Source organism: Lutjanus erythropterus, chromosome 23 (genome assembly GCF_056507025.1).
Source record: "Lutjanus erythropterus isolate fLutEry1 chromosome 23, fLutEry1.hap2, whole genome shotgun sequence".
NCBI classification, from domain to species: domain Eukaryota; kingdom Metazoa; phylum Chordata; class Actinopteri; order Lutjaniformes; family Lutjanidae; genus Lutjanus; species Lutjanus erythropterus.
The window spans coordinates 14635064-14657576 of NC_139339.1; the positions used below are offsets into that span (position 1 = coordinate 14635064).

At 40.3% G+C, this 22513-nt stretch overlaps 1 protein-coding gene across 1 annotated transcript in view; it reads left to right on the forward strand.

Moving 5' to 3' along the window:
* Positions 1–22513, forward strand: part of poln (polymerase (DNA directed) nu) — a 70021-nt gene that overhangs the window by 41302 nt on the left and 6206 nt on the right. The window contains exons 19-22 of the mRNA XM_084713135.1: positions 2085–2162; positions 9303–9414; positions 11999–12081; positions 20111–20242. Coding sequence (XP_084569261.1) covers positions 2085–2162; positions 9303–9414; positions 11999–12081; positions 20111–20242 — 405 coding nt within the window. The remainder of the gene's footprint in view (positions 1–2084; positions 2163–9302; positions 9415–11998; positions 12082–20110; positions 20243–22513) is intronic.

The following is a 22513-nucleotide window of genomic DNA, read 5'->3' on the forward strand; positions in this document are numbered from 1 at the left end:
CCAGTGGTGTCAGCTTTAAAGCTCTATTTCTGTCCCTCGCTCTCTCAGTCTTTCTTTCTCTGTTTTGAGAGATTCATAGGTGCTAGCATCAGCACCTCTGCTCCTCAACCACTCAGTATCCCAAAGCTCCTCGTCATCATATCTTCTCCTCTCTTCATCCCTGCTACATCCCTCATATCATCCCCTCCTTCCCTCCATCAGCATCCCTTCTCCTCTCTCTGTCATCCTTATATCAGTTATCACTTTGTGTCTTGAGGTGTGAGGTGAGGCCCTCGTCACAACTGATTACAGTGCCCCAGTTTGTGTGCGAGGATGTGTGTGTGTGTGTGAGGTCACGTTTTCAATGTCAGCATGTGTGTCTTTGCATGTGTGTATTTTCAGCGTGCTGACGTGGGATGTGATGGTTACCAATCATTTCTTGTGCGCTAAGGTCAGCACTTTTGTCCAGCTCCTCACAGCAGAGAGCGTGGTGATAAACTGATCCTGATTGGATTCTGATTTGCCTCTAAATGGGGCGGTACAACTTCATAACTTAACTTCTCATTAAGTCAGAAGTCAGTATTGGCTCTGTTTACTGCTCCCAGTCGCTCACTGTCTGTGTCTGTCTGTGTGGTTTGCTCTGTCCAACATACAGATACAAACATGGGATACTAGATACATATCTGTGTTATGCTGAATGTGTGGTCAATAAATTAGTTTCACAACGTGTTGTGAAACATGCCCATATGTTGTTTGATGAGATGCTCTGCTTATTTATGGAAGGTCGATTTAATTTAAATTTTGTCATGCATGGCTCCCCGAGTTTCTGATAACAGAATTTAGAAATGATAGAGCACAACACAATTACAAAAGGAGTGTGTGTGTGTGTGTGTGTGTGTGTGTGTGTGTGTGTGTGTCTGTGTGTGTGTGTGTGTGTGTGTGTGTGTGTGTGTGTGTGTGTGTGTGTGTGTGTGTGTGTGCGCAGTCCTGCGTATTGCAACACAGGGCACACAAGTTGCTACTATTTATTAAATACCGTATATTTTTACTTTGAGAATAAATAACTATCTTTTAACCCAAGACAATTAATAATTTAAACATAAGGCAAACTTTATTAAAGGCAGTGTTCAAATAAAATACCTCCCAACTAGATTTGGATAATTGGACGACTATATTGTCTGTCGATGGTGGGCTAAATACAACGTTGATTGCATTTTTTTTGGCCAATTTTTAGGGCAATATTTGTCATTTTACCTTGCTAATGTAATAGTCTGCAGAGAGACAGCCTCTGGTCTGCATTGTGTTCTCATCCAGCGGCACAGTACACACCCACTCAGCCAACCATGAGTGCACTGAGCTGGGTGATGAGTGAGAGGTAAGCAGCCTGCAGAGTCAGACTTTTTATAATCTTTTCATGCGGTGAATTAAGGATTTATTTTGACCAAACCAGAGTTGGTGATTGTTGGAAGAGTGGACAGACTAACAAAGATGGTTTTGATGAGTTTTACATGTTTTTCTGTCGAGTTTAAATTTAGTGTGTTTTCCGAGGTGTTGACCTGCCAATTAAGATTGTCTTAGTTCGGTAAAAGAGAAAAACTTGAATTCAGAAGGTGAACGGTTGTATTTCTCAGTTCAAAATGGAAAATAAGTGTGAGAACATATAATTTCTAGACAGTTTGTGAGTTTATTTTGTCTATTGGACGTAGTAAATTTGTGCAGCATGCGTAACATACTGAATTCGCTGCTTGTGCACATCTCCCAGCTAAGAATGGAGAGGGCGGGAGGAGGTGGGAGGGGGGACAGTGGTATCACCAATTGCCAATTGCACCCAACATTACGTCCTGCCTGCCTATCCTGTCTAACTCTCAAAATGCTGTTCCACCTGGACTCCAAATCTGTGTCAACTATATTTTATTTCATAATCGCCATAAAGATATTTTTCAAAAATATAAACCAAAAATCTAAATTAGAGAAGAAAATGCAATGACTATGCTATCATAAAATAGTTAATGGCATAGATTGTACATTTTTAAAATAGCACAGACTTTGCTGTGAACTGCTGATTCGTTAAGTGTTCCTCAGGGCTCTGTGTTTGGTCCCCACAGGAAAGGAAGAGGAGATGGTGAGTGTTCATCCTCGGGCCATGTTCATTCCTCAGGAAGGATGGACTTTTCTTGCTGCAGGTAGGACATTAAGTATTGTCAAATTATAACATTATGGGTGTTTAATACAGAATTTTGTCCCTATCACCCTATCAGATAAAGTAATCAGGCTCAGATTGTCTGTATCTCCCTTAGCAGAAATGTTCTGAGAAATTATATTCATAATTTTTGCAGATCTGTCTTTTAGAGAAAGTCTGTTGTGCAAGTTTTTAATTTTTACTGAACATCTTATATTGTTTGGATTACTGTCAGTGTGTGGGACAGTAATCAAAACAATATATGTTCATGTTTAGCATGTTTTAAGTGTTTAAAACAGTAACTCTGGGAGCAACAAGTAAAAGTTGTACTCAGACTCACTGCACATGTTTTGAAACAAAATCATTTTATTCTCGCTTCAGCAGCAATTAGCTGCTCAGGCATGTCATTGCATTCACTGCTGACCTAGCCACTAACTAAACCTACAGGACAGGAAAGGTTCCTGAACTATAATTACAGCAATATTTGTTCTGCTTTTTGTGGTTCAATCTTGTGGAAAAAGTGTTTGATCATCTGGGCTAATAGCAGTACATATGAAAATTGGATATGTGAGTCCCGGTTTTAGTCCTATTGTGTTTTTTCGCTTACATGTGTGGTCTCAAATCAGCATAAATGATTTCCCTCAGCTACATTTGTCTTTCCAAGTCTGTATCCGTTAACTTAAATGACCCTCTTGCTGAAACAATCTCAGCTGGCATCATAAGGTCACTCCAGGGTGTGACGCTGGTCCACACTGTGCAGACTGAGGGTAGAGCTGGAACGCTGTCAGCCTGCGAGAGATTTTTTGGGGAACGCCGGGTGTCTGCTGGCCCTGACAGTGTGTCGCGCACTTACATAACCAGACAGATAAAACCAGGGTTAGCAGGAGGACAGCGGCAGGATAAGAGCCAGGATCCTACATATACACACAACATGGCAGGGATTCACAAACACGCGCAAATGTGCTCAGGCCAGGTTGCCATGGAAACAACCCCTCCCAGGGAGCCCTTGCCCAGTCACCCCCTTTATGTCCTACAATGTCCTTCCCAAACTGGAACAACTGCTGTGTGTGTATGTGTGTGCTAAAACTACTACCACTTCCCAGTGTCCCTACAAAAAGTTCAACTAAGAGGCACGTCAAAAGGTATTATGTATCTAAATGTTATTTTCCTGTCAGTGAGAGCTGTGTGTGTGTGTGTGTGTGTGTGTGGGTATGAGGCAGATTTGGTCTTGAGTGTTTGTCGTGTTTATTTATCGATCCCACCCTCAGAAGAATACAAATCCTGGCTCAGTAAAAAATGCACGGCTATCAAGTCTGTTTTTCCAAAGATAAAACAAACTGTTCTTCCCTGTATATTTTGAACATCCTCCCTGTCCTCAAGCATCCTGCGTGTGCCTGATATGTGTGTGTTCGTATGTATTTGCAATTGTCAACTCAGTTATTTTCTATAGGGAGATGTCTGCGTGTGTGTGGGGGTTGGAGCTGAGAGAGGAAAAAGAGATGCTCGCCAAAATGAGAACAAAGGCAGGCCTAATTCCCTTGTCAACTCTGTTAGTTTTAGTTGTTTTTTCACCCCTGGTCCAAAATAGGAAATGAAACGTTTGGAAACACATACAATCGTATTTGTAGAATTTGTAGAAGCAACATATGTTGAGTCACTGGTATGGTTCTTAAAGCTTCTGAACACCCACACAAGTGCTTTCAGTTTTTCTGTCTGATTATACCTCTGCTCAGGTTGAAACTGGGCCAGAGCTTTGACACAAATTTGTCAGATCACAAATCTCCTCCACTAATAAGAATGATAAAGGTGTAGTTTGTCCCGCCCTATCAGGTGCAACAAAGCTAACAGGAGACTTAGGAAGATGCCAATCAATTACAGCCTATACATTAATCTGACAGATTATTTGAAAACAACTGTGTGGGTATTCACAGACCTTAAAATAACAAGGTTTTCAATGTTTCTACTGTACAAAAATGCTACTTGATATCAGCTAGCCATTTAAAAACAGATTATATTAGACATCCAACATCAAATGTGTTTTTTTTTCCACAGTCAAAGCTTCAGTTTCACAACAACATATTGCATTTTCTCTGACAGCAGTGACAAGTCCCTGAAACATATGAAGGCAAAGAGGCCTCCCTATTATAAGCATGGATAACATGAAGAGCATGTTCATGAAAATAATCCCCGCTACATTTCAGATATTTATAGACAAAGAGTGGATTCCTCCAGCAAAGGGCTGTAGGTGGGAGTCAAACCCATGGCCACTGCACAGGACTCACAGCCTCAGCACATGGGACGAAAGCTCCACAAACTGAGCCACTATGCCACCATGATTGATCAAATTCTTATTGGCCAATTAATTAATATTTTATCAATCACTATCAAGCCTAAATGGTGCATATACATTTCTATATTTAGGAAAAAGACTAAAAATTTAAAAAGACTGTTTGGCAAGTCACAAGACACACAAGCACTCGAGAAATGAAGTAGACATCAGGCCGATACGGCTGCGTCAAAATGCATCAAATTTAATAAATTGTATTTCATGCAGAATTTACATTAAGGCACAAATGTCTACAACAATTGTCAAAATTGCACATTTTTTAAAAGGAATGTGGTGATATTGCGGTTACTAGTTCAATGACGAAATTATTTGAGACTGTGTATGTTGGCATGTAAACAGTAATCATCATTTTTTATGTGACACATCCTTTGTGTCACACTGCTGTGATCGGATCACCCAAGACCCAAGTTAATGCTAGGTGTAAATAGGGTACTTTTTTACAGTTTCGACCCCTCATATTACTTAAAACTGTGCAGGCTATTTTACAGGTGTGGTTCACTCTTGCTCTCACAGAGAAGATGACCTGTACTCTTTTTCTGGAATAAATCCTGGATTCAGTTGGATCTTTTTTATCTCTCTCCTCTCATTCTCCTGGGTTTTAGGTGTGAATTACAGGCAACATATGGTATAAAGTGCTCCCATTAAACTTTAGCGTTCACAATCCAGTTCAGCCTATATCCTTAGATCATCCTGGTTTGCATGTTGGTCGATTGATTCTTCCTGAAAGCCTCTCTAAACCCACCACAACCCACAGGGGACATTTCATATTCTCAATGTGCTGGTTTTAGTTGAGCTGTAACGCTTTTATACATAACCTTCATACTCTATACTGTACTGCAAAGCATTACTGAGGGCTGCTCAGGGTACTGTGGGTGGTGGCATTAAAAATGCATGAGGCATGGCTTAGTCCCCTCAGAATCTTTGTATGCTGTCCAAGGAACTGCAGTAGCTAGGACCTATTTATTGTTTTTATTATCTGTAGTCTCAAGTAATACGTGAGCCTGTTCCGTACATTCTTGCTGTCTCAAAAATTTAAGGAACAGGAAACTCAGAGTAGGAAAGTAATTTTCTGTTCTTTCAGTTTTTCTGTGCAAAAGGAAAAACATGCATTTTCATTTCCTTATTAGGGCTAAAGTGTCAGTCTCATAGATGTCAGTCCTGATTTGCAAATTGGCAACACAGCACTGTAGTTACTGGTGGTAATAGCAAATGTGGTTTAATAGTACAGATCACAGAATTCTGGGGGCAGCAAAACAAACTGTTGTCATTTTAATAAACATTAAATAATCATTAAATTAAACTTGTGCTGCTCTGCTCATGGGCCACGGTCGCTTCTCTGAACCTTATTGGCTCCAAACATGCAGATGAAAGCTTTGGATTTAAATTCACATTTTTGGTGGTCAGACAGTTGTACTCAGTACACAATTCTGATTTCAGGAGTAACTAAGTAGATTACATAGTTCAATGCATAATTTGAAAAAAAAAAAAAAAACTCAAAAAAGTACAAGTGCCCAAAAAATTACAGTAATTTGAGTGATTGCAATTAGTTATAGCCACCCCTGTATGTTACCTCGCTGAGAAGTTGGAGGTTTGCAGCCAGCCACCTGCAGCTCTTCATCTAACAGCTTCTGTGGCTGCTCCTCCTTTTTTTCCATCACCTTCTGCAATTTTTCAAACTGATCTGCTGTCCAAAAGTGTTGAAAATTTTGTAGGCACATTTTTTTAAGAACAAGAGCGTAAGTGCTGAGCTCACTGACAAACAAGTTGCATGACTATTTCAGCTATTTTAATATGAAGCTTTAGCAGTAGAAAGGTTTGCATTAGCAGCAGTCTCAGAAATGATCAACAGTTGTCTGATGATTACAGAGATTATATTAGTAGTAACGTAATACATTTTTTCTGGGAATGTCACCAGACACAGAGTTTGTAATACTGCAATTATGCTGTACTACTGTAATACTGGGCCACAAGCTCAACCAAATTGTGGTACACCATTCGGTGATGGATAGTGACTTAACAGACCTTTATTTAAATAAAAAAGATTTGATATTGAGGTGCCCTGGTAGCACATTAATATGCTAATTAATCTGACCTCATCAAGCATTTAAATCTATAAATTCTCAGGTGTATAGTTTCATCTTCTGGTCATAAATGTCACTGAGCTGATCCAGTTGTAGATGTTAATTTATAGAGGAGCTTACTGTAGGTCAGAGCTATTCCTGTACTGATCAATACAAGGACTCTTGATTGTGTGTGTTTTTATCACAGGCAATCTCTGTTAGAAGCCGGCCTTGGAGAAGACACACACACACACACACACACACACACACACACACACACACACACACACACACACACACACACACACACACAATTACTGATTCAGATCTCACAGTCACATGTGTATAGTCTCATAATACTCTCTGTGTCAGACACACCATTTTCTTTCTCTTCCTTTCTATTCCTGTCAGACACACATATCTATGATGGAAAATACTCGTCTGCACTGTTTCTTTCTCATACTGACACACAAATACACAGACACACACACACACACACACATATCCTAGTCAGCAATATGTTCCTGAAGCTGCCGGCCATGCTTGGAGGAAATGTGATCTGACTCATAAAACATTGATGGGAGGATATCTTTAGAAACTCCTTTCCTCACTTCATCACAACCAAAACCAGACTTTTTTTTCCCTCCATCATTCACCTCACCATCACCTCTCCACCTTGCCTTTCTTTCCTTTATCCTGCAGTCCCTCACGTTTTCTTTCCATTTCATGTTTTTCCTCTGCAACCTATGGTTGAACTCGGTTAAAAGGTATATGAGGGTCATTTTAAACTGCATTGTGAACTGAAGAGTCCCCTTTTTTACCAAGGGTTGAATGATATGACCTGAAATCTGTATCAAAGTAAAGCACCCAATATATTTTAATTATTATAAATGTAACAGTAAGTATTTTTAATGCACTGGAGCATCATATTTCCCCTTCACAATCCCATGCACCCATCCTTCATCGTTCTTTCTCTCCCCACTTTAGCAGAAACCTATTACAGCCAGTTGCTTCATCCAGAAAATCTCTCAAATTTCCACTCCATCCATTTTGAGTCGTTTTTCCCTGCAATTGGTCGGGTTTAATTTGATTTCAGAGCAGTCGAGCAGAGGAGGAGATGTGTCTGGGTGAAATGGCAGTAATGGAATGTACTGCAGTTGCTTTGTGGGTGTGGATAGAATTGTGTGTCTGTTTTTTGTTGCATTAACTTGCATGTGTACGTTTGACTACTTCTTGAGAGATGATTCAGTGTAGATCTGCAAAGCTGACAAGAAAGCTGCAGACCTTGTCGGTACAGGACATGCCATCCTAAAACACTGTCACCTTCAAAGAGCTGTGTGTGTCTCCTGTCTTTATTGTCTGTGCATATTGCTATTTAGAGAGCTGTCTGCGTGTTGGCATCTGTAAACAGGTCCTGGACCTCCTGTTGAAGACCCATGCATTAAAATCTATTTTTAATATTTATTATTACATATTTTGTTGAGTTATGTAGTTACATTATTCCAGATGTTTCCACCAACGTTCAAACCCAGAGAAATCATGTCTCCTTTACCTTCTCTAGCTGCTTTAACTTCTGGGGAAACACCAAATGATCCATCAGATAGTGAGGAAGGAAGTCAATGGTTGTTTAACAATGAAGAAAACAACTCCCATGATCCCATGCTATTTCACAACATCATCAAACTAAATTTTTTGTTATTGTTGAATACATTACAAATTTCTCTGCATTTGAACGTTTTTGGACATATTTGGGATAATGTCATCCCCAGCCAGGGGTGAAAAGAAAAAAAAATGCTGGGAGAATCAAAAAAGAATCAAATGTACAAGAAAACACCATAAAACAATACGTATTATGATGTATATATATAAAAAAAGGTTTTCATATTGGCATAAATCAGACATCATGTATGCCAGTACCGATATAGATCAATATAGCTGTGATAGGTTGGCCTGATGATTACAGTGCAACAGGAATAATGTTGCAGCTGGGTAGAATAAACAGAAGTGTTTATGTGTATCAGTAGCTGCTGTTTGTGAGTGTGTTTGACCAATGTTGGAAACTTGTTAGGTTTTCCATCCAGCTCAGGTACAATCGAGTGTGATGGCACAAAATTGTTCAGCCATCAAAAACATCAATAGAAAGCTTTTTGGTGACAGAATAGAAAAAGGGATATTTTCTTTCTTGACCCACCATTTTTGCACTGTTATCAGCAGGAAGACAGGGCGAAACATGTAGGAGGCAGAGACACCAATTTCTCCACAGGCACTGACCTTTCTTTCTATACTTGAAGCTCTGGCTCTTTTGCTATTACTGTCGCTATTTGCTGTTGCTCTCTTAACCTTCATGTATGACAGAATGCAGCTAGTATATCACACCCACTCTCTGTGGGTTATTTAGTGTTATGCTTGGAAATACTGGAAGTCACTAAAAGTAGTGAAGATGGCAGGTTGTGGAGCAGCGACTGCCACACATATGTTGTTGCACAAATAACATCTTCCATGTACAAAATGTCAAATTGCAGTGTATCTGTACTTAAGGGTAGAATACAGCATAATCTGAAGTTCTTGAACTTGAATGTTGTGATTAGATGATGATATTTGAATTTTTCATGCACCATGTATCATTAAGAGTGTGCTTCTGTGTGTTTTTGTCTATGTGCGTGTGTGTGTGTGTGTGTGTGTGTGTGTGTGTGTGTGTGTGTGTGTGTGTGTGTTTGTTTGTGTATGTATGTGTCAGACTTCTGCCAAGTGGAGCTGCGTCTGTTGGCTCACCTCTCCTCTGACCCTGAGCTGCTCCGCATTTTCACCCACCCACAGGCGGATGCCTTTACCATGTTGGCCTCTCAGTGGTAAGTCTCTCTCTCACACACACACACACACACACACACACACACACACACACACACACACACAGTGATTCTCCCCTGATCTTGCCAAGGTGAGTGGTTGGTGCTCCGCAGGGTTTCTCTCTCCCAGTCTCACTTGCTCCCTGCCCCCCCACCCGACTACCAGCTCCTTCACTTCAAACGCTTGTAACCTTGTTGCCATGACTACCATGCCAACTACCTCATTTGCTCTCCCTTTTCCATGGCAGGACACCCCTGGGCTGGTCGCCCTGGTGATTACACTGTCGCGCTTTTGAAGTATTTTTGTGAACGTGTGTGTGAGTTTCTTTCGTTCTCTCTTGCTGCCAGTGTGTGTCGTGTTTAGGAGAAGGTGTGTCTTGTTTTTCTGATGCTGTGTGCGTGTCTGTGTCCCTGTGTTGTCCCTTTACCCCTGTCATCCATCTCAGTCAAGTGTGTGGCAGAGGGCAGCCGGTTAAACAGATTACCTGGTCACCCAGACCATATTAGGAGCTCTACTGAGGCTTTACATTGTGTCTCTTTCATTATCTCTCTTTCACCTTTAAACAAATTAACTGGTGTCACTGCAGCTCTGCTGGGATTATTCAGCTTTACTCTCCTCTGTTTCTCTCTCTTTTATAGCGTTCTGTTTCTCATCCCTCTGCCTTTTCATTTAAGTGGTTTTGGTCTTTTTCTTACCCTGTCTGTCTTTCCTCTGACAAATGTCTCTTCCTTCATAGTCCCTTTCCCCCCTCTTTTTCCATCACTCTCTTACATGTTAATTTCACTCTTTCCTTTTTCTATCCCTCTTTTCCTCACTTTTCCTTTCTTCGTCCTGCAATGTCCCAATGCTCTCCCATCAGTAATATCACTGATCTGTCAGTTGCTCTGGTTGGAACCACTTGAATATATAGATCAGAGGATTAAAAATGTAAAAAGCTAGACAAGTAAAGAAGTAGTTCTCGCTGACCTGTCAACTCAGTCTAATGTCTCATTGATGTCTGTTTTCCCCTCTAAGTGCTTTTCATCCAGGTGGAAACGAAGTTTTCTTTCACCCTATTTTATTTTGTTTTTTGCACATTCATAACTGTATGCTGAAGGACCTCTGTGTTCTACTGAGTGCACTCTTCTAGTTGTCATCATTGTTGGTATATTTTCCTTGAACATCACTTTGCAATATATTTTCTGAATATATTATTTTGAATGTTGTAAGGCAATTTACTGATATAATGTGATTAGACTAGATGTTATCAATCATGTAAAGGATGATCTGGGGCTCTGGAGTCAGTGGAAGGGGAATCTGGGTTGTGATAGTTGCTAAGTGTTCATGTATAATGTATGTTTATGTTGTATTTTTGTGTGTGGTAACAAGTCAAGGGGATCCTGTTAAATAATAAACCTTCTTTTTGTCCTTAATAATGTAGTAAACTGTTGTCAGTGGCAAAAACTAACATGAAACAGCAACAAGACAATTTAATAGAAGCTTAAGACAAATGTAAAAGTTTGTTTCAGTTCCAAAATGTTACATAAACATGATGAAGTAAAATTAAGTAAAACAGCAGGCAAGATTAATGCCTATCCAGCAGGGGGCAGTGAAAATCCAGTATGGATATCCCCTTAGCCAGATGCACAGTGGAGGGCAACCAGGATCACTCTTTGGATGTTATCGGTTACCCATCGTTTACCTTAACTCACTGTGTAACAGAGAAGTATGTGTGTGTGAGTAGAGAGCCATTTTAAGTGTAATTACTTCAGATTTAAGAGTCCTTAACCTGAGGCCATAAGCATCAAGATATCTGACATCATGAAACGCTGCAGTCTTGAGGCTCGCCAGACATGTTTATTATTTTTCCGAGTGTGTATGAGTGTCTCTGTGTGTGTTTTTGTCTGAGTCTCTCAACACTGATCAGCAGTGGCAGCTCCCCGTCAGCCCCTCCAGAAATGCCACTTTGCAGACGTGTCATCCCACCCTGTCTGATCCCCAGTAGTACGGCTGTCTACAAGTCACATTACATAACTGTCTCTGTCTGTCCATCCCTGCCTCTGTCTGTCTCTCTCCTCCCATCTCTGTTCTTTTCTTTTGTCTCCCTGTACTTCATGTCCTTTTAACCTCCATATCTCATGTTATTTCTCTCTTTATTTTTCCTTTTGTTCTTATACTGATTAATCTGCTTTCCCTTTCATTATAGGTCTTCTCCCACCTTGTGTCACTTATCTGTCTTGTAGTTTAACATTCTCAATGTCCCATCAGACAACAATCAAAGTGGATTAACATCTATTATACAGTACATGCAACCAAGTCCTCATACTTACTTGCATACTTTGCACAAAATTTGAACTAATTTCTATAATGTTGTATCTCCATTTTGTGTGGAAATCCTCACCTAAGGATCATTATTCAGTGTCACAAAATAGTAATCAATGTATGGAAAATCTTTAAACTTTGTAAATCAATGACTGCTTTTGCATATTTCCACTTAAAAATCAGATTTTTTGGGAACATGTTAAAAGCATCAAAGTCAGAATGAGTGTTTATTTACCAACCAGTTTGAACATTAGAAATGTGTGTGTTTTCATCTTTGTTGCTCAGGAAGGGGGTGAGTGAGGGTGAGGTGACCACTGAGGATCGGGAACATGCCAAACGCATCGTCTACTCTGTTGTGTACGGGGCAGGTGAGTACAAACACAGAGAACCATATTCTCTCAGAGCAGTGGGTGGTAATAATCGATTGCTGCTAATGAAGACACAGATATTCATCAGTCAACTGGACAATAGACCTGTATTGTCTCAAAATGACATACAGTGGATTTAAGTGTCATTTAGCGACTGGGTCAGACCTACAAGTGGTTCACTGTGTGAGGAGGGTAAATGTATTTGCAGAGTAGATCATTTGGAGATAAGACACAGAGAGACAGAGGAGGAGGAAGATGTGATGGGATTATTTTATGCAAGATTTAGGTTATCTTTAGACAAAAATGCCCAGTGATCTCTACTGGGTCATACTGTAGTTTCTTTTACTGTTTCTTTCATCTTGTGACCCATATAGAAAATCTATTGACTAAATGTTCTGCTTTATTTGAAACTTGGAAGTAACATACGTGTATGACAGTCAAACCAGATACAAGCACCTTAGTTTGTGAATCACTTAGTTGTTTGGTCTGTAAAATGTCAGAGAGGAGTAAAGAAACCAGAAAATATTCACATCTAAAAAACTGAAATAATAGAAGTTTGACTTTAAAAAAATCTCAAACCAATTAATCAATTATCAAAATTGTTTAATTTAGATTAATTTTCTAATCACTTAATCACATATACAGAAACAATAATTTGCCATGCACTTTTCTTATAAACAATATACATAATATTTGCTTGACTCATCTATTATGTTGTATGAGAAAAATGCCAGATTTGACACTTAAATGAGGAAACCACAGAATGAGACATATAGGTCTTATAAGACATATAAAACATACAAAATATAATAACATGTATTATTGGAGACAATGGGATTTTTTTTCTCCCTTCTTTGTCCTTTCTGTGTGTGGGGGATCACGTTCTTGATTCCACAGTGCGGACACAAGGATGGAGGTAGAGGCTGGAGGGGCAGGAGGAGATAAAAATAGAGGAAGATGAATGTAATAATACACCCTTGTGGCCCATAAAGATACTTGTCTGTGTCACTTGTGACCCATTTATGGCTCCACACACATGTGCATGCTCTCATGAACACACACACATGATCAGAGTGATACAAGTCAGTGGGAGACTAAACAAATATCTGTGTGTGAGTGGACCTGTGGGGCAGCAGATTTAAAATGTTGACTAATGATTGTGTTTTGATGTGTGTTGTGTATGTGGTCCTGATGAAGACGTGTTTGTGCATCTGCTTGCATGCAAAATGTGAACATGTTTTACACATGCATTTGTGCTTTGACCTGTGTGATGAAGGGAGTCTGCACTCTTCATCAGGTTTTATTGCCAGTGGCCTACTTAAATGTTTATGTAGAGTTGCTTTTTTTTTTTTTCCATAAGCTCACACAACAAACCACACTGACCTCTGCCATAGTTTGGTGTGAGATAGCCACTGGGCTAACAAGATCCTGCCTTAATTATAATAAATGACTAATCTGCAGAAGCCTGTGGTATAATAACAGTTCTGACAACTTCAGAGCCTGTTGTCAAAATTGCTATTATTGCCAGACGGCAACAAATGTTCAAAACACAATCAATCATACATAATTAATTACATAGAACTGTCTGCAAGGCTTCTACTGTGCATGAAGGGCCCATTATTTTAGATTTATTTTGAAAATAATTCAAATAGATTACCAGTCTATGATGATCAGCATCCTTTTGCAGCGGGAAAGACAACAACTACTGGGTGCATAGGGACATGATCTCCAAAAAACACAAAATCTGAACAAAATAAAATGAGAGTGCATATCAGTGCAGCAAGAGACTTTTGTAGCTTACATAAATAGATAGCCCACCGATATTTAAAATTATGCATATGGGGCGCATGAGAGAGGTAATTATCTGTTATTTGTATTCCCTGAAGAAGATCCATAACGTGCATCCCTAACTTGTATGTTGTTCATTATATATATATATATATATATATATATATGAATATGAATGCATATTCAAGTCCACAGTCTAAGTTAATTTCGTCTGCATTTGTGCACATATTCTGAAACACTGCAGTGTTCAAAACAGTGCAGTATAGCCAATAATTCAAGTGACTGAGATTGAGAAGTATTGGAAATTACATTTGTCTTCAGTGGGTCGGTGAAAAGAATTCTCTGTCCTCTTACAAAGTATTTAAGGGCCACAAAGACTGCTGCCTCCACTTTTGCCTTTTTCTCAAGAGGCACATTATTACAGCCTCCTCCAGTTTCACCATGTTAGTCGTTGTCAGAAACTTTGACCCTGAGCAGCGCCCTCTAGAGGATGTGTTACTTAACATCCATGCCAATGTAAAGGACGCATGGAAGTATGTGGGCAGTGATGATTATATCATTTGAAACAGAGGTAACTTTTCGCATGTAAAAGCAGGCCTTCAATGAGCCTTAAATCTAAAGACGTGTCTGGTATATTTTAATATTATTGTAGTTAGTTATGTAAGTACACAATATTTTTTCAGTTAGTTTTTGTCTAGTTTTTATTCTTGCTATCTTGTCCTTGCTTCCCCATACTGTGAGTCAAGCACACTATATTATCAAAACAGGAGGTTACTGTTCTCCCTGAAGACAGCATCCTGCCAAAATCAGAAAATATGTTTAACCAATCAGCAGTGACCGTAAAGCGCATGCTTTGCATCAGAAGAGTGCCTTCAAGAGGTCAACAAAAATTTGTCCCTCTCCAGCTGATGATGGAGTGTTCTGTGGTATTTCTACTTTAGTAGCTCAGCGGGAGGAAAAAAAACATGAGCATACAAACACACATACACCGATGAGTGAGTCAGTTCCAGGAAACTCAATACGTCAACAGTAATAGCCGATGAGGTAAATGTGTCAAAGCTATTCATTCAGACATGAAGGGGGTGCATTGGATGCATGCAGGGACAATTCACAAACCAAAATATCAGTGCTAAAAATTCAGAGAAAATATGGAGTGTGTGAGGAGATGTAAAAGAGAGTGACAGAGGGAGATGCTGGGAATAGTGAGGGGAGATGTAGGAAATGTAGGCTAAAGGCAGAAAAGACCGGGGGAGGTGGAAGGAGAGAGAAATGTAGGGGAAAGGGGAAGACAGAGTAGCGGGTGGGGCTCAGGAATGGAAGGAGCTCCTGATCATCGTAGACAGACAGCTCTTCATGGAAGGATGCGTTGCCATGGATACCAAATACTAAAAGGAAGCGCTCTCTGCAAGACAATAATCAGGCCAGGGAGGAGGGGCAGAGCGGTGCTATGGACTCACACACACATACATGCATACATGTACAAATGGGTCAACAAATGAGAAGGCCAAAAAATACTGTGAGCGGTGAGAAAAGACAGGACTTATGTGAAGTTCTTCATTCAATATATCTGATTAAAGGTGCAGTTACAGTTTCTGGAGAGAGATAGTCGATTGCTGAGTGATTTCCTGGTCGTAAAGTAACTGATGATTTGAATTGGTGGATTGAAGACAGTTGATTGTTGAGTCTCATTCCAAGGTCATTAAGTACTTATGTTTTGGGAATGAGACTCAACAATCAAATGTATTACTGACCTGTGATTGGCCAAAGTCCCCTGTCAAGGGTTAGCTTTTCAGTAGCTTGAAAACAAAGCCAAGAAGAGGAGCAGAAGTCTAGTTTTCTCTTATCCTACTGGTATTTTAAACACAGCTAAATGTGTTAAGAATAGGCGATTGACCTTTTCCTATTGCCAGTAGACATGCTTACCTTTCTTTTTTTTTTTCTGATGTGCACGGGAAAGCAGAGACTGAACTTATGTGTCTGCAGGAGAGAAGATATAAAGGATTTTTTGCACAATTTCTCTAGTATGGCATCTGTGCAACACTTTGGTTTAGGACATCGTGCAGTTCTCTTGGTGTCTATGTTTCGGATGTGTAGATCTGGGGGCAATACTGTATGTTAATTGTAGTTTTATTTTATATGTGTGTGGCCATGTCACATGTATTCTCTAGATTGTTCAAGCCTAATTTGTCCTAAGGAAGACAGTATAGGCTAATCTAAAATTGTGTGTTAAGCTCAGTACTTTTGTAGCATCTAATTGAATCTCTGTGTTTTGAAGGTTTCTTTCCTGTGACGCTGTTTGTACTTTGAGGTTTCTGCTTATTTTACTGTTTCATGTACACTTTCAACTGATAGTAGTCGTGTTAAGCTACTGCTGATGAAACCCCAGGATTTCCTAATTTTGCTGCTTCATAATAAAAGCCTTTACTTTTTATTTAAACAAAATAATGGGTGACTTTTACTGAAGAAGTTATCCAAAATAAAATGTTCATCCACCGTTTTACAGCAGCTCAACTTAAGATGAGCGTGTCATCACTAAATACACACCTTCAAACCAGTGCAAACTCTGCTGTGCTGGGCTGACGCAGCAAATCAAACTGAGTCAAGCTAAGCAGCTCATGTGTATGACAAAAGAGCAAAAGAGACTCAAAACCCTTCAATGACTCTGCCGAAAAATGTTTTCATCACTGCTGATCAGAGCTGGAGCCAATAAATACCCGTGACTACTGCAGAGTCATTTGACCTAGGAGTGGATGTCAGTTGTACCCTTTCCCATTGCAGGAAAAAGCCAGATGTTCATTGTTTTTTTTTTTCCAGTGTAAAAGGGGATTTAAATCACATTACTCTTAAAGGTTATCATGGAACTTTTGCTTAGAGGCAGCAAAAGTAAACTACCTAGCCAAGGTTTAAACAGATTTGTATTTTGTCAACTGAGGACTTCAGTGACTTCAAAAAATACAAAAAGTAAAAAGGGCAGGACTGCAACAGTAGAAGAAGAGAACAAAAAAGACTGACAAGGGTACGAGCAGAAAAATGCAGGGAGCCTCAGTAATGAAGGTCAAAGGTGAACTGAACTGACCTCATTCAGCAGGAATGTGGGGCTTCATGCACACAGGAACACAGAGTCAGTGCTCCCTGGCATCTACACAGCTTCTTCACGGCAACTTTGGTCTCATTCTCCGTCCCTGTTACACAGAATATATGCGTATCCGTCTCAGTGGCTTCTGGCTCAGCACGCACATAACCAGCCACATTGCTGAAAGGGCCTTGGTCAGGACACATTTCAATGACCGTGCAACCGCCGCACAGACAGACACGCCAACTCGAGTGAACTCAAATGTCTTCATCTTCTACTCCAAGGCTGACTTTCCAAAAATGAACCCCATGCTGGTGACATTCAGTTTTGGTTTTATGCTATAATTGCTTTAGATCCAAAAAATGAAACCTATATATTCAAAGTATTTAATTTCTAATGTTACAGTACAAGTATTCATTGGGGTGATATTTTTGTCCGCAAAAACACTTGAATGCAATACTCAGGTAATAATCTTGTGCTAGTCATCTGTTAAGAATTAGAGGTCAATCAAACAGCAACTCTTACTGATGTTAGCTTGATACTAGGCAAGGAGTAAAATGGTATCCTTAGCAGTCACCATAAGTACAAGCCAGTCAAACTAATTATTAATATTTCATTAACGCACAATGCTGGCATCAGCTCCCTGCTCCCTGTGTTAATGCCTGAATGTAAACCAGCAAGTGGAAAGTGGGATAAAGGTGACATATTGTAAAACCAGTACTGTTTGGCAGTATTTTGATCTAGAAAATTAAAATAAGGTTGTATAGAGGCTCTGCCAGAGTAAACTCGGATATAACCACTCGACCAGAGAAATGGGTAACCACATTCAGGAGGCTGCTGGTAGCACTGCTAATGTTAGCCACACTCAGCAAACCAATAAGACGTTGTTGTTTGGACATGTTGTGTAAGATAATGTGCAATGTTCATTATGCACTGTGCAAAGTGCCACATGTTTCTGTGGCATTTAAAATGTAAATTGTTTCTTGAAGAATGTGATTAACAGTTTCAAATGGTTCCTAGATCAGTATTTTTGGACAATGTTTAACCTCATTGATTAAATTGTGCTCAATTTTGACAGATGTTTGAGTGTTTTCTTACGTTTAGACAAGTCAGCTAGTGTAAATTTGAATTTCTGTTTAATTGAAAAGGAAATTAGTCATTAGGAACATCCCTAGTTGTCATGTCACAAATCATGTTCATAGACCCGCCAGATTTTCAGTGAGCACAGAGAAACTCTCCACTTTCAGCAGATGAAAGTGAAAACATCCTTCCAGTGTCAAAGCTTTGTACTTACATCTTTCTGCACAGTGAAGCTGAAAAATCCAACTGTGGGAACAAGAAGAAAAACTTTTGAATGGAGGAGGGCTTTAAAATATCAAATTAATCTGATTTACATTTTGTCAGTACATGTTTTCTTGACTTGCTGCAGGATGCTTATGATATTGCATGATATCCAAGTGTGACCCATTAAAGAACTCCTTGAGAAATATTTTAAGACATAAAAATACTTTACCTGGATTTATAATTTGTGCCTAATATTTCTTTTTTCTCAAAAGCTCTAAATATGCAAATATTTATCATTTTCAAGTTCAAGTAAGTTTTATACTTCACTGTGATTGGCTCCAAACTAATTGTAATGTCATTTAAATCATGCTTGTACTTACACGTCTTAAACTCAGATTCAGAGTGAGCGCAATGAAACTTTCACCCTTCAGCAGGTGAAAACAGCCTTATAGTTTGAAACTCTACACATGCATCATTCTGCATGGTTAAGGTCAACTGAAGTAACAACAAGAAAAACACATTTTGGAGTGGAGAACACCGAAGTCTGTGTGTGTGGTGTGTGCGTGTTTGTTTCTGTTGTATTGTGGTGGTGATTTTTAATCTCTGCAGAAACTACTGCCCCCCCTGCTAACCCTCCTACCAGCTCTCAGGCTGTTTGGCATGATATTACTCATCACCAACAAAGCACAAACACACACTCTCATAGCTGAAAACAGCACAGCACACACACACACAGTAACTGAGGCACCCAACTTACCCTCTGCACTCCTCTATGGATCTGTTCCTAACCTCACTGTCCACTCCTCTACTCCTGCTACAGGCTGTACACCTTTAACACTTCCTGGGAACACACATGTATACACACCCTATCTTACGCTGCAATGGATTTAATTTATTCAAGGTGTGTCCAAATCCACCTTTGCCGTCTTGTGCCAGGGGCACGAGTGGTATTTTGCCCTGCCCTGCTCTTTGCGCTACCAACGCAAAGCGGGATACACCTTACAGGTGTGCCCAAGTGCCCCCATTAATGAACATGCAATAAACCAATCAGAAAGTCGGCTCTCATCACCTTTAAGAGGCAGGTGCGCCGGCAGCGCAAGTGGTGGCAGTGTGACGGCGGATTTAGACTTTCCACTTCAACCAGGTTTTAGCTGGTCTAAAGCGCAAGTGGTTTATACTCCAATGCGCCGAGCACAAGATAGCAAACACGCCGTGCCATACCTTAGTTTTGCCTTCATGTTTGGACCTCCCGCCCACAGCGGCACAGACCCGGCGCAGGTGCATTTACTATCTTATACACATGCCAAAAAAAAAACACTTGCACCAGCGGTGCAATGGCTTTGCGCCGGATGTAAGATAGGGCCCTGAGTCTCTCTGTTCCTAGCTTTATCTTCACTTTACACATGCACACACACACACTCAACCCTTGCAGTCTTGCCCTGATCTGTGCCCACTCTCCTTTTATCTTGTCCTCTTCTATCTTTCACCCTTCACTTGGCTCTACTTTTTCTCTGCAGTTCTTTTACCCTCTGGTCCAGTCTGCCCTCTGTTTGCTCTCCCTTTTTCAACTTTCTGCTCTTTCTCTGGCCTCTCCCATCTTTTTTCACACACTTCAATCCATCGTGATAAAGGTAGTTTCACTCCATTTAAATTCACTAGTGGTTCATTCATAAGTTTACGTGTCACTGCAGATCATCACAGAATATATAACATTACTAGTAGGTACTACTTGTACTACTAGTAGTAATTGTCATGGCTAACAATTATGCATAATCATACTATTTATGTTATATCTGCTTGGCAACAATGTCTTTCTTATGGCTTCTCTCCCAGATGTAAGCATGCATAGTTAAATGTGAGGTAATGTTATGTTGTTCCCTGCAGGTCGCGAGCGTTTGTCAGGGATCCTCGGGGTGAGCGCTGAGCAGGCCAGACGATTCCAGGACAGGTTCCTCCAGACCTACAGAGAAGTCCAAGCATTCATCCAGAGGACCATCCAGCTGTGCCACAAACAAGGTTTATTCAAGTTCTAATTGTGTCTCCAGTATGAAGTTATTACCTCAGGGTTATCTGTATCTTAATGCTGCTAAAGGAATAGATATAGGAGAAAATGAGCAACATACTGTACAAGAACTGTTTCTCAGAATTCAATAGCAAAATGTTTATTTACAGGATTAGAGGTTACAGTCAGAGTCACAGTCAAACTATAGGAAATTAAGAGTTGGTGTTTATAAAAAGGAAAAGTCAGCAGAATCAGTCAGCAAAAATGTGCATGTGCATGTGTGTGCATGTCTGGGGTAAGACCTGCACTTTTGACATGAGCTCTGTAGTTTGAATTTCTTAGGCGTACACACATACACCCACGCTCTCGATGGATTTGTGTGTGTATGTGTGTTTGGCCGAGGAAGAAGAAGATGTGCTTGCATTGGCATGAATGAGACAAACTGCCGTGGGTCAATACTTTAGAGGGACGAGGTGGATGGAGGGTGGGTGGCTGAGGGGCTGACGGTTCAGACGGGACACTATTTATATTTGGACTGAACTGCCAACACAGCACACCTGAGACTTAAACACACTCACACAAAATAGTGTAAAGTCTGCACTTTAACCCTCATTGCACACGGTACATGAGCCCAGTGTCGACAGGTGGAGGGATGAGGTCAGACTGCGCCAAAACAGATTCTCCATCCTCCAACACCGAGGCCTCTGTTATGGTTAAAGGGATACTTTGGATTATTTGAAGTGGGGTTGTTTGAGTTTTCTGGCTTTTTTCTACTTATTTGCTTTTGCTGTGTTGTAGATGTTTATGTTTGCTGATTGATTAAGTTGTGTATGATGAAAATTAGGGTAAAAAGTTGGAATTTTCAAGCATTACATTATGTTTATCAATCCCACAATCCCACTACAGATCCCAAAAAATCTGTACTATCCCTTTAAGACCATCCCAGCTTAACTTCATTTTATGTGTGCTGTAATGTTTTTCCCTTCCTCATAAAACCACAAAAAGAGTCAACTGATGAGTTACAGTATAAACTAATTACACACGAATGAGATTAGTAGAAATCTGTGAGAAAGTGTGTCAGCACTAACAAATGCCACAGTGTCAACTTTACCTACTCTCTCAGGCTGCTTGTGCTTGGAAAACTAGGTCCTTAGTCATTTTAATCTTGAATAACAAGCATTGAAAAACAACCTTGTTTTGTAGTTAACATCAAGAATTGGGTCAGGGCAGTAGATGTTTTTCATGCCAGCTAGGATGTCGCACACTTTTGTCACAAACACTGACTCGCCGCCACGCACAGGCAGGTGCTCCATCACCCACAGCGACCTATCACTGCTGACACACCCCGCTCATCGCTTCTTTCTCCGGTGTCAGCTTCCTAATCGAAGCAGTGTAATGGACTCATTCCTCCAAAATGCCGCGCACAGATCACCGCGGAAGCGTCCTCGTTCTCAGGGGCAGGAGTGATGTTGCGCCAAACAGTCGGCTTTAATTCAGCTCATCACCATGGTGATCCTCCCATCGGAGACTGTGCCGGGATTTATCTGCCCTGCTCGTCCCACACTCTTCTGTCTGTCTCACCCTTTCTTTTTGTTTCTTGTCTGTCTCTCCGTATTCCTGTCTGTCTCTCTCTTCTCTTTGTATTCCCCCTCGTCTGATCTACGTCACTTTTTACCCCTTTTCTAATGTCTCCCATCCTCATTTCACACCAGAAATGCAGCTGATCGATAAAATACTCCTCCTCATCGATGCTGTCTGGGAGGAGGCGTACAGTATCACAGTTTTAGCTGCGATGCTTCAGTGTGACTCAGGGAGCAGAGATTAATACATGTCCAGGCTCCCTGTCCACTCTGCATTGAGTTTGTAGTTGATTGGTATCTGATACAGCGATATTTTGTTCAGGATTGCTGGCATGCTGGCAGACTGAGCAGAGACAAGGTGAGTGGTGCAGGCTCAGCTTCTGTCATATTTGTTGGAAATGTATTGGAAAGGGCAAAGTGAAGGTGAGGTCAGTATCATAGTGTGGGAGTAACAACAGAGAGAAGAAAAGAAGAAAAATGCTGTGGATTTAAGAGAGGAAGAAGTACAGAAATGTAATACAACAGAGTGAAGGAGACATAACAGGAATATTGTGATATTTCTTATTATATAAACTACAGTAAAATACCTGAAGGGATAATTCAGATTAAGATTATTGATGTAGGAAGCAATGTCGGCTGTGGACTGGGTTAGCAACTAAAAATATTTTAGCCACCTAAAAACAATCCCTGAAAAAAGTCGGAAGC